Genomic DNA, 14,107 nt, shown 5'->3' on the forward strand with positions numbered 1-14,107 from the left:
TCCTTTGACCATAGTCAATTATTTCTACACCTCGTTGACAACTACCTGGCAGAAACCAAATAATATTGTAAGTTTGACAGACCATACTTTGTGTTCATGTATATAGTAGTACTGCCTGTTTACCAATGTTCTTTCCACTTTCTTTTCAGGACAACTGCAGTGTCAGCTGGATGACAAGGAACAACGTAAGGCACTTGTACACGTCATGCACTTAAAGGGGCCATATGGATTACGAGTGTCTATTTATTTTGGATTTTGGATTTATAAAACAATTTTAGCATTGGTTCCTATTTGAAAAATCATATGAAACAAAATATATCAAGTCTGTGTTTGCAACACAATACATTGCAAAAAATTTTGTAAAATCTTTGGTCATAGTATTTATAAAAACAAAAACATTACACATTTCAAATCCTTTACAAATTATTGAGTTACAAACAAGGACTTGACATATGTTGTTTCGCGTTCATTTTGCAAGTAGGCTGCCATGATAAAACTTTAAACCAATAAAAAAGTTTTTTTAAAAATAATCACCTAATTTTCAACCATATGGCCACTTAAAACTGGCAAGTAAGCACGAATGACTATAATTTTAGTGTTTCATAATATAATCAAACCTGAATTATGGAGTTGTCTTGACAAATTCGCATGATATCCAATCTTTTTAAAGTGACATCAAAATGACAAATCAGACCGCATTTCTTACTTCCTAATGTTTTTTTTACATCTAATCTTTCATATGAGTCTATTGTTATCATGTGTATGAATTTCTTCCCACTCCTTTTTTCTTACAGAGCTCAACACACAAAAACAAGGTATGGTCATTTTAACGGATATGATTTTGTAAAATTGTATATAACCTTTACTGGTGAACTCGGACTAGAAAAACCCTTGGAAGTAGCACTTGCAATTAAGGTGGGTCGTGGCTAATTTGTCCCCTGAACGGGGAACTATTACAATGCACTCTGTGCGTGCTTGCATCTGTCCACCAGTGCTTCCGTAATGCATGATTACCCAGAGATGCAATATCCGATTTTTTCAAACCTTGCACAAAGGCGACATGTCATGTGTACATGTCACTTTGTTCGTGAGAAATGCAAATTTGATGAATGGTGGCAATATTTGTAGTTAAAATTCAATATTTACAGCATAACTCAAAAACTCCAATACATAGATACTCCAATCAAGTGTCTACCACCATATTATTTTAAGACATTGACCATTGACATTGACCTTAACCTTCAGGGTCATTTATCATTATTGTTAGTGCTCATATCACATTTGACTGAATGGCGGACATATTTGGATTAACAAATCAATATATAGCTGCATAACTAAAAAAAAACTTCAATACATAGAGTTCATTGAAGATTGAGCTGAACTTAACATTGGGTTGGATAATTATAGGGATGTGTTGATGAGGAAACGTTCAGCACATGATTATCTCAGTAAAACGTAACTTTGGTCAACGAATTTTGCTGAAAAACTCTCAAAATCTACTTAGTAGATGGGGCTGACATTTGGTGGGAGTGTTTCTAGAAGTGTTTAAGCGCAGATATCATTCAAGATATAGTGACACAACTGACCCTAGCAACATGACCACGCCCTTAGCAACAACCAAAATCCATTATGTTTGCAAATGTAACAATCATTGTGTATACAGTAATGATACCATCAGGAATTGGTGGCAGGATCTTACAGGCATGTGGGTACAATTCAAAAATGATCACATTCAGTCTTGCATGGCTACCGACCATGGAAACGCCCAAAGCAACAGCAGAGCGAATGCCTAGATACAAGATCACATCCTTAGAAACAGGACAAATATAGTGTGTTTTACATAGAAAACTGGTATAGATTGGCAAGTGGATACAAAAATAAACATGTGATACATACCTAGCAACTATGACCAGACCTTGTTATGGTCGGGAGATATCAACGTGTGGGGAGAGAGAGAGAGAGAGAGAGAGAGAGAGAGAGAGAGAGAGAGAGAGAGAGAGAGAGAGAGAGAGAGAGAGAGAGAGAGAGAGAGAGAGAGAGAGAGAGAGAGAGAGAGAGAGAGAGAGAGAGAGAGAGAGAGAGAGAGAGAGAGATAGAGGGGGGGTAGGGAGGGAGAGAGAGAGAGTGTGTGTGTGTGGGGGGGTTTCTTGATTTTCTAACAAGACTTAAACTTTGTCTTTTGATTATCTACAGAGTATGATCAAGAAATTGCAACACAAACACACGAAGTCGGTAAGCCAGCAATTCGTGGATTTGTAATCTTAAATTGTGTTTTGATTAAAACGCAAGAAAGGGAAGTGAGAATGGTTCTCGTCCTTTTGCCGTACATATATCAATGCGACCCTCCGTGGACGGACATATCTCAGAAATCAAATACACTTTGACCAAACCACGAATGACCACTACACCTCACCTTATTTTACAACCTTTACACAGCCTTTACACATAATGGAAAATGGCGACCACATTTGTCACTTAAAAATATGTCACTGTTGTATTATTTATTTTTATTTTATTTTATGTGCATTATTATAACTACAATAAGTGAATATTATATTGACTGCCTAATATACCTCTATATCATTAGCCTGCACGGTCAGAATAAAAAAATTGATGTAATTTATAGTTGGAATCGGGTAAAGTTCATGGTGAAATTTGTGTATGAAGCAAAGAACATTTTACAACATGATTATTTGATAAAATGAAACTTTTTGTTTTCCAGACAAACTGAGATCACAGCTTTCGGAACAGGAAAAGAGTAAGTATATATTTTCGAATAGTCTGATATACCTAAACCTTGCATTGACTGTGAGAACCTTCAGTTTCGATCTAGTTTAATTCTTTTTATAAGGAAAAGTGGACATAGGGAAACGTAAGTTTCAATTAGGTGATATGCAATTCAATATTACATTCAGATTCCCGTTTGACGTACATGGAATGCTTAACTTGTCATGTGATGAGCAGGTTTGCATTTGCGGATGATCAATATTTACTCCACTGACAACGTAATTGATACAATATATACAATATATATATATATATATATATATATATATATATATATATATATATATATATATATATATATATATATTAGGCTCTAGGTTATTTCAGTGACATGTTCATCTTTTGCTTTCCTTTGTGTGTGTGTGTGTGTGTGTTTGCTTGTTTGTTTGTTTGTGTGTTGACATGGCCTTTCGTATGTTATCTAGTTCACTGTCTTTTATTTTCCTCAACTTGTCTTCTTTATTCCCTATCTATTTCCAGTAACGAATGATTTAAAAGAAAAGGAAGAACGTGAGTATTGAACTTGCTATATAGCATACATTTTAATTCAATATTGGTGGAAAATGTTCTGGGCATTTTTTTTGGTCATGCCTTGTTGTGGACTGTCTACTGTTAATCGTCTCTCATACCACAGTGACACTTCATGGACATGTGTCATTCACATTCAGTTTTTAGTTGAAAGGAGCACATTTTGAAACATCCCCTCTACACATTATGACAACGACAATCAGGGTTTTGCCTAGCTAGGATGGAAGCGAACTAAAATGCTGAAGATGTGTTGATATAATCATGTAAGCTACTGAATGAACAATCATGGTTTAATTATATTCAAAGTATGGTGGCGTTTCTGACGATTTCCAAGATTTGTCAGTGTACATTCTCGAACGTCTCGTTATTGCACCATTTTGATGACAAGATGATTCTGTCAACACAGCGGGATATTGTTATCACTCATTTTCGAATAACATTTGTTGAGTTTGTATCTATCTGACAATTAAAGATAAAACCACGATTGATACGTGTAATAGGTTCAATGTAATGTTTGGTCGTTGCATCCTAAACTTTAAAATAGCTGTGTAGATTTGCCAATAAATTAGTCGAGGTATGTACGTTTTCTCCACGTGTATCATAGCTTCACTGTTGTCTTTGAACGCATTAAAATCACATCTGAACAAAGCAATGGACACTAGTTAAAAGATTTGTCAGAATGAAGATCAGAAGGTGTTCAACTATTATCTATATTTGGTATTACTTTACATAATAATATTCGAAACATCTACCTTCCATGATGACTAATGATTAATTGTTAGGCAATGCGAAAGCAAACTTGATCCAAAATATCTGTTATGTAAGCAAGTTAGTTTGTAGTAATACGAAGATGACTTTAAATAATTACTTGAATTAATATATTTACCATCTCATACTATCAGGAAATAAGGAAGAAAGCAGTAAGCAGAAAGATAAAATTGGTAAGTTTATCGTTTATGTGTATATATATATATATATATATATATATATATATATATATATATATATATATATATATATATATATAAATAATATGAACCATACAGCTTGGGTTAGAACTGTATGGTTCATGATATTATTTATATATAGATATATATATATATATATATATATATATATATATACAGTGTCAAGTAAGATACATAGGAGACGTTACACAGTATTTCACGCTGTTGCGATCATCAAACTACTAACGGTATAGTTCTATGAAGTTCCAATTTCAAAGGTCAAACATTCCATTTAACGTGATATGGGTACCAAAGTGAAAATTGATCAATACATATCTATTTTGATGTCGGCACTTTGATATTAATTCTGTACGTTTATTTAATAAATTAGATTTGTTAGCATATATGATACATAGCTTTTCAGCCAGGTAGAGGTCACACTGCTTCGATCCATTCGAATAGGAAGTTGCATGTGTGATGACTGACCAGTCAATGCTATACTCTTGGCCCCCAGACATGTCAGTACATGTTTTGATAGCTCAGTACAGCTGTGGTATCTCTTATTAGTGATGGATTGTTTGTGGGTTTTGAAAGTGTTATCCGTTAAACCAATGATTTGTTTGCTGCTATCGCCCGTCTTGACATTAGCACTGTATACGATGTTACTGAATAGGCATTTTCCTCCTAGGGGACATCTGTCCTTGTTCCGGCAGTTACAGGCTATATTCGTTGCTTTCTTCAAGGGGTTGATGATCTTTTCATTGCGTGCTCTTACGATGAATGCCAAGTTCCCCATACAGCTACAGCTCATTTTAACTTTACCCCTGTTGAATAATTTGTGCACCTTAGAGCCCTTTGGGAAATACCTGTCAATTAGGCGGAGGAATTGTTTTCCGATATTTGATTTGAAATTTTCACTGTATGGTGGGTTAAATCAGATGGTATTTCTTCGCCCTTCTTACTTTATCAGCACCTTTCCTTATATATGTCATACCATCTTCATACCCGCTTTTTTTGAGTGCTTCTATATATACAGGGGCTACAGAGTTGAACGATAGCAGCAACCAATAGATTGGTTTAAGGGATAACATTTTCAAATGCCGTCACTGTGGCATCCATATCACGTGAAATGAAATTTTTGAACTTTATATATATATATATATATATATATATATATATATATATATATATATATATATATATATATATATATATATATAAGCAGTTTCACTTGCACATAAGCAATGACACTTTCCTGTTCATTATTATGTATTATTATAATATATACATATATATATATATATATATATATATATATATATATATATATATATATATATATATATATATATATATATATATATATATATATATATATATATATATATATATATATATATATATATATATATATAACTCGGTGAGTATCAATCTGCTAAGACAGTGCTCTATACCACAGTGGCAGAGCGCAATAGTTTTGGTAGTACTGGAACTCTTTCTTGGTTGTAACTCGGAGTTTCACGCATTGCGTGATCATCAGACATATATATATATATATATATATATATATATATATATATATATATATATATATATATATATATAATTTGGATATATATTCATATGCCTGCCATTACATTTTCTTCAAAGTGAATGCAATGCTATGATTTCGACTGAAGAGAACTGAACTATCATAATCTTACTAAATTATATATTTATTTTTTATATTTAACTGTAATTCGATATAGCATTACTAGCAAGTGAGTGGGGTGAGTATACAGTAACTTCAGTGACTTCTTTCAATGATTTCGTAAGTTAATTTGCAAATGTACATACATATGCATTCATGCACACTTGTACACACCCATACACTGGAACGACACTCACACCCATCCGTCAATATATATCTGTGTGTGTGTGTGTGTGTGTGTGTGTGTGTGTGTGTGTGTGTGTGTGTGTGTGTGTGTGTGTGTGTGTGTGTGTGTGTGTGTAAGGTTTTAAGCCATAGCTATAGAAGCTTCTCAACAAGTGATCCGAGCTGATTTCAAATTGTAGGCATGAGAACACATTCGACCTCGCTACCCACATCATAAAAAACATGAAAACAACATGAAAAAGACTAGTCCGACCATCATGCAATGAGCTAGCAAACATCTAACGTGAACTTTCAGACTTTAGCAAGCTGATTTAGTAGTGATCTGATGATCGCTGAAATGTGCAACAGCATTTGTTGTAATGTCTGCATTTCCATATCAGCTCTGATGTCTTAGCTCTAATGACATACCTTATCAAACTGATCAGGATCTAGCCATCTGATGACCGCACGGAAACGAGAAACTCGAGGTATGGCTCAAGTCCTCCTAATGTCTGGTATGCTCTGCTAATATTGAACTCGGTATTGTTCTCTCCAGAAATACGCCTTCGTTGTTAACACACACACACACACACACACGTACACACACACACACAGACATATATAGACTTAATTCAAAAGCATAAGATGTAATAAGTCGTTACTCAGAGTTTCACGCTTCGAGCGATCTGGATGAGTAACGACGTATTACATCGGATCCTTATTCTTTTGAATTAAGTCTATAATTCTCTGCTACTAATATTTGCATCGAGCACTGTTCTCTCCAGCGAGACACTTACATTCAGACACACACACACACACACACACACACACACACACACACACACACATATATATATATATATATATATATATATATATATATATATATATATATATATATATATATGTTGAGGGTAGAAGAAAATCAAGTCGGGTTTTTCGTCTCTACAAGCCTGTTTCGTGAGTAAATCACTCGTCAGGAGATGTTGATGTACATCAACATCTCCTGACGAGTGATTTACTCACGAAACAGGCTTGTAGAGACGAAAAACCCGACTTGATTTTCTTCTACCCTCAACATATACTCCGCTCTGCGTGCAGACGTATCGAGCACTGTACTACGGACAAATCTTACCACTGACTTCCTATATATATATATATATATATATATATATATATATATATATATATACTAATTCAGTGTAAGAGGTAAGTCATAAACTTATATGGCCTATATATATATATATATATATATATATATATATATATATATATATATATATATATATATATATATATATATATATATATATATATATATATATATATATATCCTCCATAATTATATGGCCTATATATGTATAACACATGTATACACAGGTTGTCAGGTTAATAATCATTAAGATAATCATCAATAAACATAGCTACCATATAATCGACAATAACTAACACAAATGCTCAGCTTAATTTACAAAGATAACCACAGTGACGATACCAATAAAGTCTAACCAATAATATCCTCCATAATTATAAATCCCCTTGATTCTGGCCTAAAATATAAACTTGTGATTCAATGTCAATTGTGGTATTATATATTGTCTCTACAGATGTAAAGTATCCAGACACATGGGTTGATTTTCCAGCTGAACAACCTGAGGATGTGCCTCTATGTGTGCCAGTTCTTTCATCTTCTAGTGAATACAAGAAGGTTGTTAAACGTTTCTGCAAAAATGTAGAAGGTGCTGAAATTACGGCTATTAAACGTATTCAAAATCGTCTCCAGTACAAGCAGTATGACTCCTTGAAAAAAGCAATGGAAAAGAAAAATCCCACCGATACGTAAGTGTTTTCTTATAGAGTATGGTCATGATACGGACAATTGAGTTCGGCATGAAATGTTTATAAAATTTTTGGACGACCTGAATTTCATTTTTCGTGGTTATCTTTTTCAGCAACGATTTTAGCTGCTTTTTCGTATTATCTATAGTACAATATTTACTTTCCATTCGTGAAAGACATTGTGTGAAAACATTTGTGAAATCCGGCGTCAAATGTATGTGATGAAATGAAGTGTATATTGATGTGTACCTTTGTGAATAATGATCATTAGTTTCTTGTCATTGTTACTTACAGTAAAAACGAACGGATTCTATACCACGGAACCAGAGGAGAAAGGGTTGATCCTGTTACCTATGACCGTTTTGATAGAGCTTTTGCAGGAACTGGAGGTAAGTTGTAAAATGGTGTAAACACCTCTACTGCCAGCATTATTTAGGTAGTGAGTATGAACGACGTTAAATACACCAAATACAATTTGTCCCCCCCCCCCGGGCAAAGTCCTATGTAAACCCACAGCTTCATGTCAGAGAAGACGGTACAAGGTTATAACAGAGCTGCATCTACATGTGTATACCTGTTAAACCGGGCTGTCATACGAGGTGTAGCTGGGTAATGTGGGTACACTGTTCATACACTGATGTGTGCTGGGGTATGTGTGAGGGGGGTGTCCAGAGTCTGCCTTTTCTACAAGTGACAGTACCCGTATGAGTTTACATGACTGTACACATTACATGTGGACTCAGGTGTGTTTGATCTGAACTTATCGTAATTCCCATTTTTGTACATGCACTTACAACTTTGCAACTGTTGCCTTCTTTTAAGATAGTCTGAAGAATTACTCATTCATACACATACCTGTACCACCAGACCTGTTGCATGTACGTGTATACAGTCAAGAAATACTGCAAAATTTACAGAGCTGTGACAGAACTTATACAAACGTCTCTTGATACACATCTGTATATTGTTTCAGTCACGTAATCACAGTTATGTATACGTACATAGTCACAAATTACCCACCTGTATTCATGCTTGCGCTACATACATGTCTGTGATTACAGATGTGAACTTTAGCAAACTGTACATGCCCCCTGCAACGGCACTTAGTTATATAAAGTTTGCCCCGTACATGTTACAGGATTTGCACAGGACCTTATATGGCATTACAGGCGCATGTCTTGTAATCTGCCTCTGGATTTGTTGCCAGCGCATACATATTATCGCAAAAGTGTTGTTTTTATGACAACTTATCTAAAAGTAAGTTACAAAGAATAGACAGCAGCCATAAGTATGGAGCCTCTGGAACATTTAGTATCTTTGTGAACAATTGTTATTAATCATTAGATAATGTAACGAATATTTCAACATTATTCATACTATACTCCAGTGTTGCTTGTTTGTGATAATACTAGCATGTTGATCCCAACAGGCTAGTAGATCCAAATTCCTGATGACTTCTAAAAATAGCTGGTTAACATCACATGGCTTGGTTTATAGTATTATATATGCAATGATAGATCATTGGTCACTCCCATGCACATTATCAAGTAATCCTTTTTTTTCTCGTAGTCGGAGCTCATTTTGGTAAAGCATGTTACTTTGCTGTGAATTCTGGTTTGCCCTTGGACTATCATAGCCTTCCGGATTCCAAAACGGGGATTAAATGGATGTTTCAAGTACGGGTTCTTATCGGAGAGTACGCCCAGGGGGAAAGGGATATGGTGAAGCCACCATACAAAGATGAAGCCAGGAAAATTCGATACGACACTATCGCAGATAATGTGCGAAATCCCGGATTCTTCGGCACATTCACTGACTACCAAGCGTATCCAGAATACATCATCTCATTCTTAGGAGGCAGGCAGAAGTAAATAAAATGTGGAAATTTAATAGGTCCTGAATGAGCCCAACAAACGTGTGTGTGTGTGGGGCGGGGGGATGTGCATTACTAATTCGAATTTCAGTTCGTACTTAGATATGCGCATTTTAAACGAGCAAACATGTGTACATGATCATGATAATACAAGTCTGCCTAAATGTAATCTCATTTGTAAAGATCCTAGTCTAGTTCCAGACGACCGTGTTCCGATTTTACACTATGTTTTCTTCAGACATTATGTCTAGTCAATGTCGTTACTGTAGGCGTGATTAACGCTGCATGACAGTAGTAACCCATCACTAATTCACAGCCTGTCCTCATCTCTCATTAATATTCATTTGGTACAGCTGTTTTGACTTGCGGAAATTTAGCACCTAATTTCATGTTACAGTTTCTTCTTGGTCTTCTCGTAATGACGAAATACCGGGAATTTCTTGAATGCACTAACCTACGGAGATTGTTATTTTTTCCAAAAAACTCCTGGTACAAGCATCCATCATTTTTTTATCGTCCATGCATTGTGGGAAATCAAAGGTCAAACGTTGTTGACCTTTCTAGGACTGATGCAATATGCAAATTTTCAACCGAACACTACCTTTAGTCTGCTGAAACTATAATCATGTGGGGACGCAACAATTTCATCACGTTTATGTGAATGCTGTAGGGAGTAGCAAATAATTCTGTGCGATAGTAACGACATTGACTAGACGTGATGTGTGAAGATAACATAATGTAAAATCGGAACACGGTCGTCAGGAACTAGACGATCAAGATCCACACAGTATTGGTATTAACAGATAAGAAGCAATTGTATATATTGATTTAGTTATATTATAGTGTAGATTTTGATTTTCGTGTTCTTTAGTGTTGATTCTAAATTCCACCACTGTGACAAAAGAGACAGTCAAGGTCAAATTATTCCTTTACGATTGTGTAGTTGTTAGGCATCTTGTTTTATATATTTTGAATACCAGAATACATACAATAAACAACTGAAAACCCCACTTTTTTATATTTGTACGATTTTGTTCGAGCAGGCTATGTAACTACTCATACCGAGTGATCCAAATTCCAACATAAATACGACGATGTGATTTTTGTATTATGTCAATAGTCTTCAACATTTCTATTTTGTAATAAGGGGTCGAAAGCACGGGGAAGTCATATTTGTTTCCATGGTAACATTTAATTACATTACTCAAGTATATATTGTAAGATGGAATAAACTATGGTACAAATTGTGTAATTCGATATTTTTACAATAAAATCGAACACAGAATCATACAATGTCACATTTAGCGAAAACATTTGTCGTCCATGTCTTTTCACCCGGGTAAATGTTGAGCAGAGGATGTGCAAATGTGGTGAGTATGAGACGAAGTTCCACCCTTGACTTCATTTACCCCCGGTGATCTCTCTCCTGGAAGATGTAGACAGTCAAAAATGGTACTGCGTTTCGTACTTCCCCAGGACAGAGATGGTGGTTAGGTGGGTCACAGGTAGGGTAAAGGGTGGGTAAATAGGACTTTTCGGGGGTTTTTTTTGTATATATATATATATATATATATATATATATATATATATATATATATATATATATATATATATATATATATATATATATATATATATATATATATATATATACCGGGGGTAAACAATATCATGTTTACTGGTACACAAATACATTTACATTTACCCTGTGATAAAATACTGTTCAGGGTATACGAAATTATCAGTAAGTCGTGTTTAAAAGAACAGTTTCAAAAACAAACGATTTAGTGTCAGCTAGCTATAGTGCAAGGTGTGCATATGCTATGTGACTATGCATGATTGGCACATACAACTAATCTCGATACCTGCCCACACAACTAATTACAACAAGGGTAACCTATTTGTTTAATTTATTTCAACAACACCTCGTTATACGAAGATACGTGAGTAGATAGGATGATAATGTTATTGCACCGCAGGGAGCCCTCATCGGTCACGTCCTCCATAACCTCGCTCCACTCTTTGACATATTTAAAGAGTTCAAAATCCGTGGACACCATTTTAAACAGACATCAAGATAATTAAGATCTGTACAACGTTTGTTGGACTGGTGGATTAGTTGGGGATTGGTGTGATCCGAAGGAATAGCGAAATTTGCAGATGGCAGTTATAGATTTAGTGACTCGCCATTGGTGATCACATTCCAGCTGTAAAGTGGACGTTGGCAGCTGTAACCACCAACCCTGCTACGTTTAATATAGGTAAGTAGCTAGCCCCCTCATTACTTTGTACTAAACGATCTTGTAAGCTGATGTGATAGGACATGGGGACATATTTCGTGTTTCTTAAAACAGTCAGGGGCAAGGTTAGAGGCCTGTGCGCAAGTGCAGATAGTATGATATAAATAAAGTGGCACACATTCAATGTACTGTATTTAGTAGATACTCGAAGTGTTGGGTTGTTATCTTTCTTTGTGGCAATGCAGTAACGGACTTTGAACAAATAAAAAAACTACAATATAAAGTATAAGAATAACTCCCCACGTGTTATTTTCAAATTCCTTCGACCTTCAGATAATATTGTGATGAAGATGTAAAGGCACACTAGACCTGATATGTATTACTTTCACTTTCGAATCGTGAAAGTTGTAGTCAACCTTGCCACCCTATGTTTGCTAATTATTAAGTTCATCCTATATGGGGGCATGTTTTTTGTCCCTTCAAAATGTCACACACACTCATGAAAATTTCACCCCAAAAATGTTGTCTTTTATTACATAGTTTAGTTATATGCGAAGTGACATGGCGATGTGAGATTGAAAATATAACCTTTGCATGATTTATTAAGCAACGGAATAGGGAACTTGAAAACCCGCCATGTTGAATGTTGCATCATGGGAAATGTGATAACAAATACTGATGAATTAGTATTGAAAGCAATACTATTACATTGTGCGCAACCACGAATGATCAATTAATAGTTACCCTGATTATTGTGGGAGGTTTTCTTTATCGGTAGCTCCAGATTAGGTATTACAATAACCACCGATAAACTCAAAGTCCTTTGCGTCTGAGCATGCTCAGTCTGGATTGCAAGTTCCCTATTGATCAGAACGTCGTTTTATCATGGTGAACAATTAAGTATGGCTTTGAAGATGCCAACACAGTCTATTCCTCGACACTTAGTCTATGAAATTGACACGAACGCGCCACCATCAGCAGTACCCGGTGATGTTTTTGTATCCATGTGTGTCATCTACATACGGAGTAGACTCTTCGGCACCTTCAAAAACAGTTTTCATTGTCCAGGACTGATAAAACGATGTTCTTATCAAAGGTGTTTCTAAATAAGTGGTGCAAAGGTTGTTGCTATGATATTTTATACTTATATATATATATATATCGATCTATATATCGATATATAGGTCGATCTACACTATCGGGGTGATCGCCATATGTCGAATCTGTTGTTCGAGCAATAGCGTGCACGTGAATCCAGTGAATTATAATCAACAGTCACGCGGGAAGTAGACAATTTCGCACGTAGACATAAACAGTAGACATGATAAAGTTGAAACATGGGGAATGTATTTACATGTAATCAGATTGAAACGTAAACTGTTTACATAAGGCACCCAAAACGGAGCGTTGTATATATATATATATATATATATATATATATATATATATATATATATATATATATATATATATATATATATATATATATAACTCGGTGAGTATCAATCTGCTAAGACAGTGCTCTATACCGCAGTGGCAGAGCGTAATAGTTTTGGTAGTACTGGAACTCTTTCTTGGGTGTAACTCGGAGTTTCACGCATATTGCGATCATCAGACACTCTGTGTCTGATGATCGCAATATGCGTGAAACTCCGAGTTACACCCAAGAAAGAGTTCCAGTACTACCAAAACTATATATATATATATATATATAAAAAGAGAGTTGGTTGTTTTTTGAGAATTATTTACAGTACTTGTAGATGGGAGGTAGACGACAATATTAGCATAATAGCACATGGTCATGTCCATTAACAGTATATATATATATATATATATATATATATATATATATATATATATATATATATATATATATATATATATATATATAGTAGTGTCATGACCCCTTGACTGATTTATCACAACAGTTCACAGGACAGCTGTGGTTGCTATAGACTCTCTCACCACTCCTCGGAAGCATCGCTATTAGCTGTTATGTATGTACCAATACCTATCGAATAATTGTACTAGACTATCC

At 35.0% G+C, this 14,107-nt stretch overlaps 1 protein-coding gene across 6 annotated transcripts in view; it reads left to right on the top strand.

Moving 5' to 3' along the window:
- LOC144448548 (uncharacterized) overlaps positions 1-11,103 on the top strand; it is a 34,291-nt gene extending 23,188 nt beyond the window's left edge. For all 6 annotated transcript variants that reach the window (XM_078138821.1, XM_078138818.1, XM_078138822.1 and 3 more), the window contains exons 25-34: positions 150-185; positions 795-815; positions 2,194-2,232; positions 2,723-2,758; positions 3,268-3,297; positions 4,218-4,256; positions 6,011-6,031; positions 7,725-7,956; positions 8,251-8,345; positions 9,526-11,103. In XM_078138821.1, the coding sequence (XP_077994947.1) occupies positions 150-185; positions 795-815; positions 2,194-2,232; positions 2,723-2,758; positions 3,268-3,297; positions 4,218-4,256; positions 6,011-6,031; positions 7,725-7,956; positions 8,251-8,345; positions 9,526-9,827 (851 nt within the window). In that variant the 3' untranslated portion in view covers positions 9,828-11,103. The remainder of the gene's footprint in view (positions 1-149; positions 186-794; positions 816-2,193; positions 2,233-2,722; positions 2,759-3,267; positions 3,298-4,217; positions 4,257-6,010; positions 6,032-7,724; positions 7,957-8,250; positions 8,346-9,525) is intronic.
- Positions 11,104-14,107: the final 3,004 nt, after the last annotated feature.

This window comes from Glandiceps talaboti, chromosome 17 (assembly GCF_964340395.1).
Source record: "Glandiceps talaboti chromosome 17, keGlaTala1.1, whole genome shotgun sequence".
Taxonomy (NCBI): domain Eukaryota; kingdom Metazoa; phylum Hemichordata; class Enteropneusta; family Spengelidae; genus Glandiceps; species Glandiceps talaboti.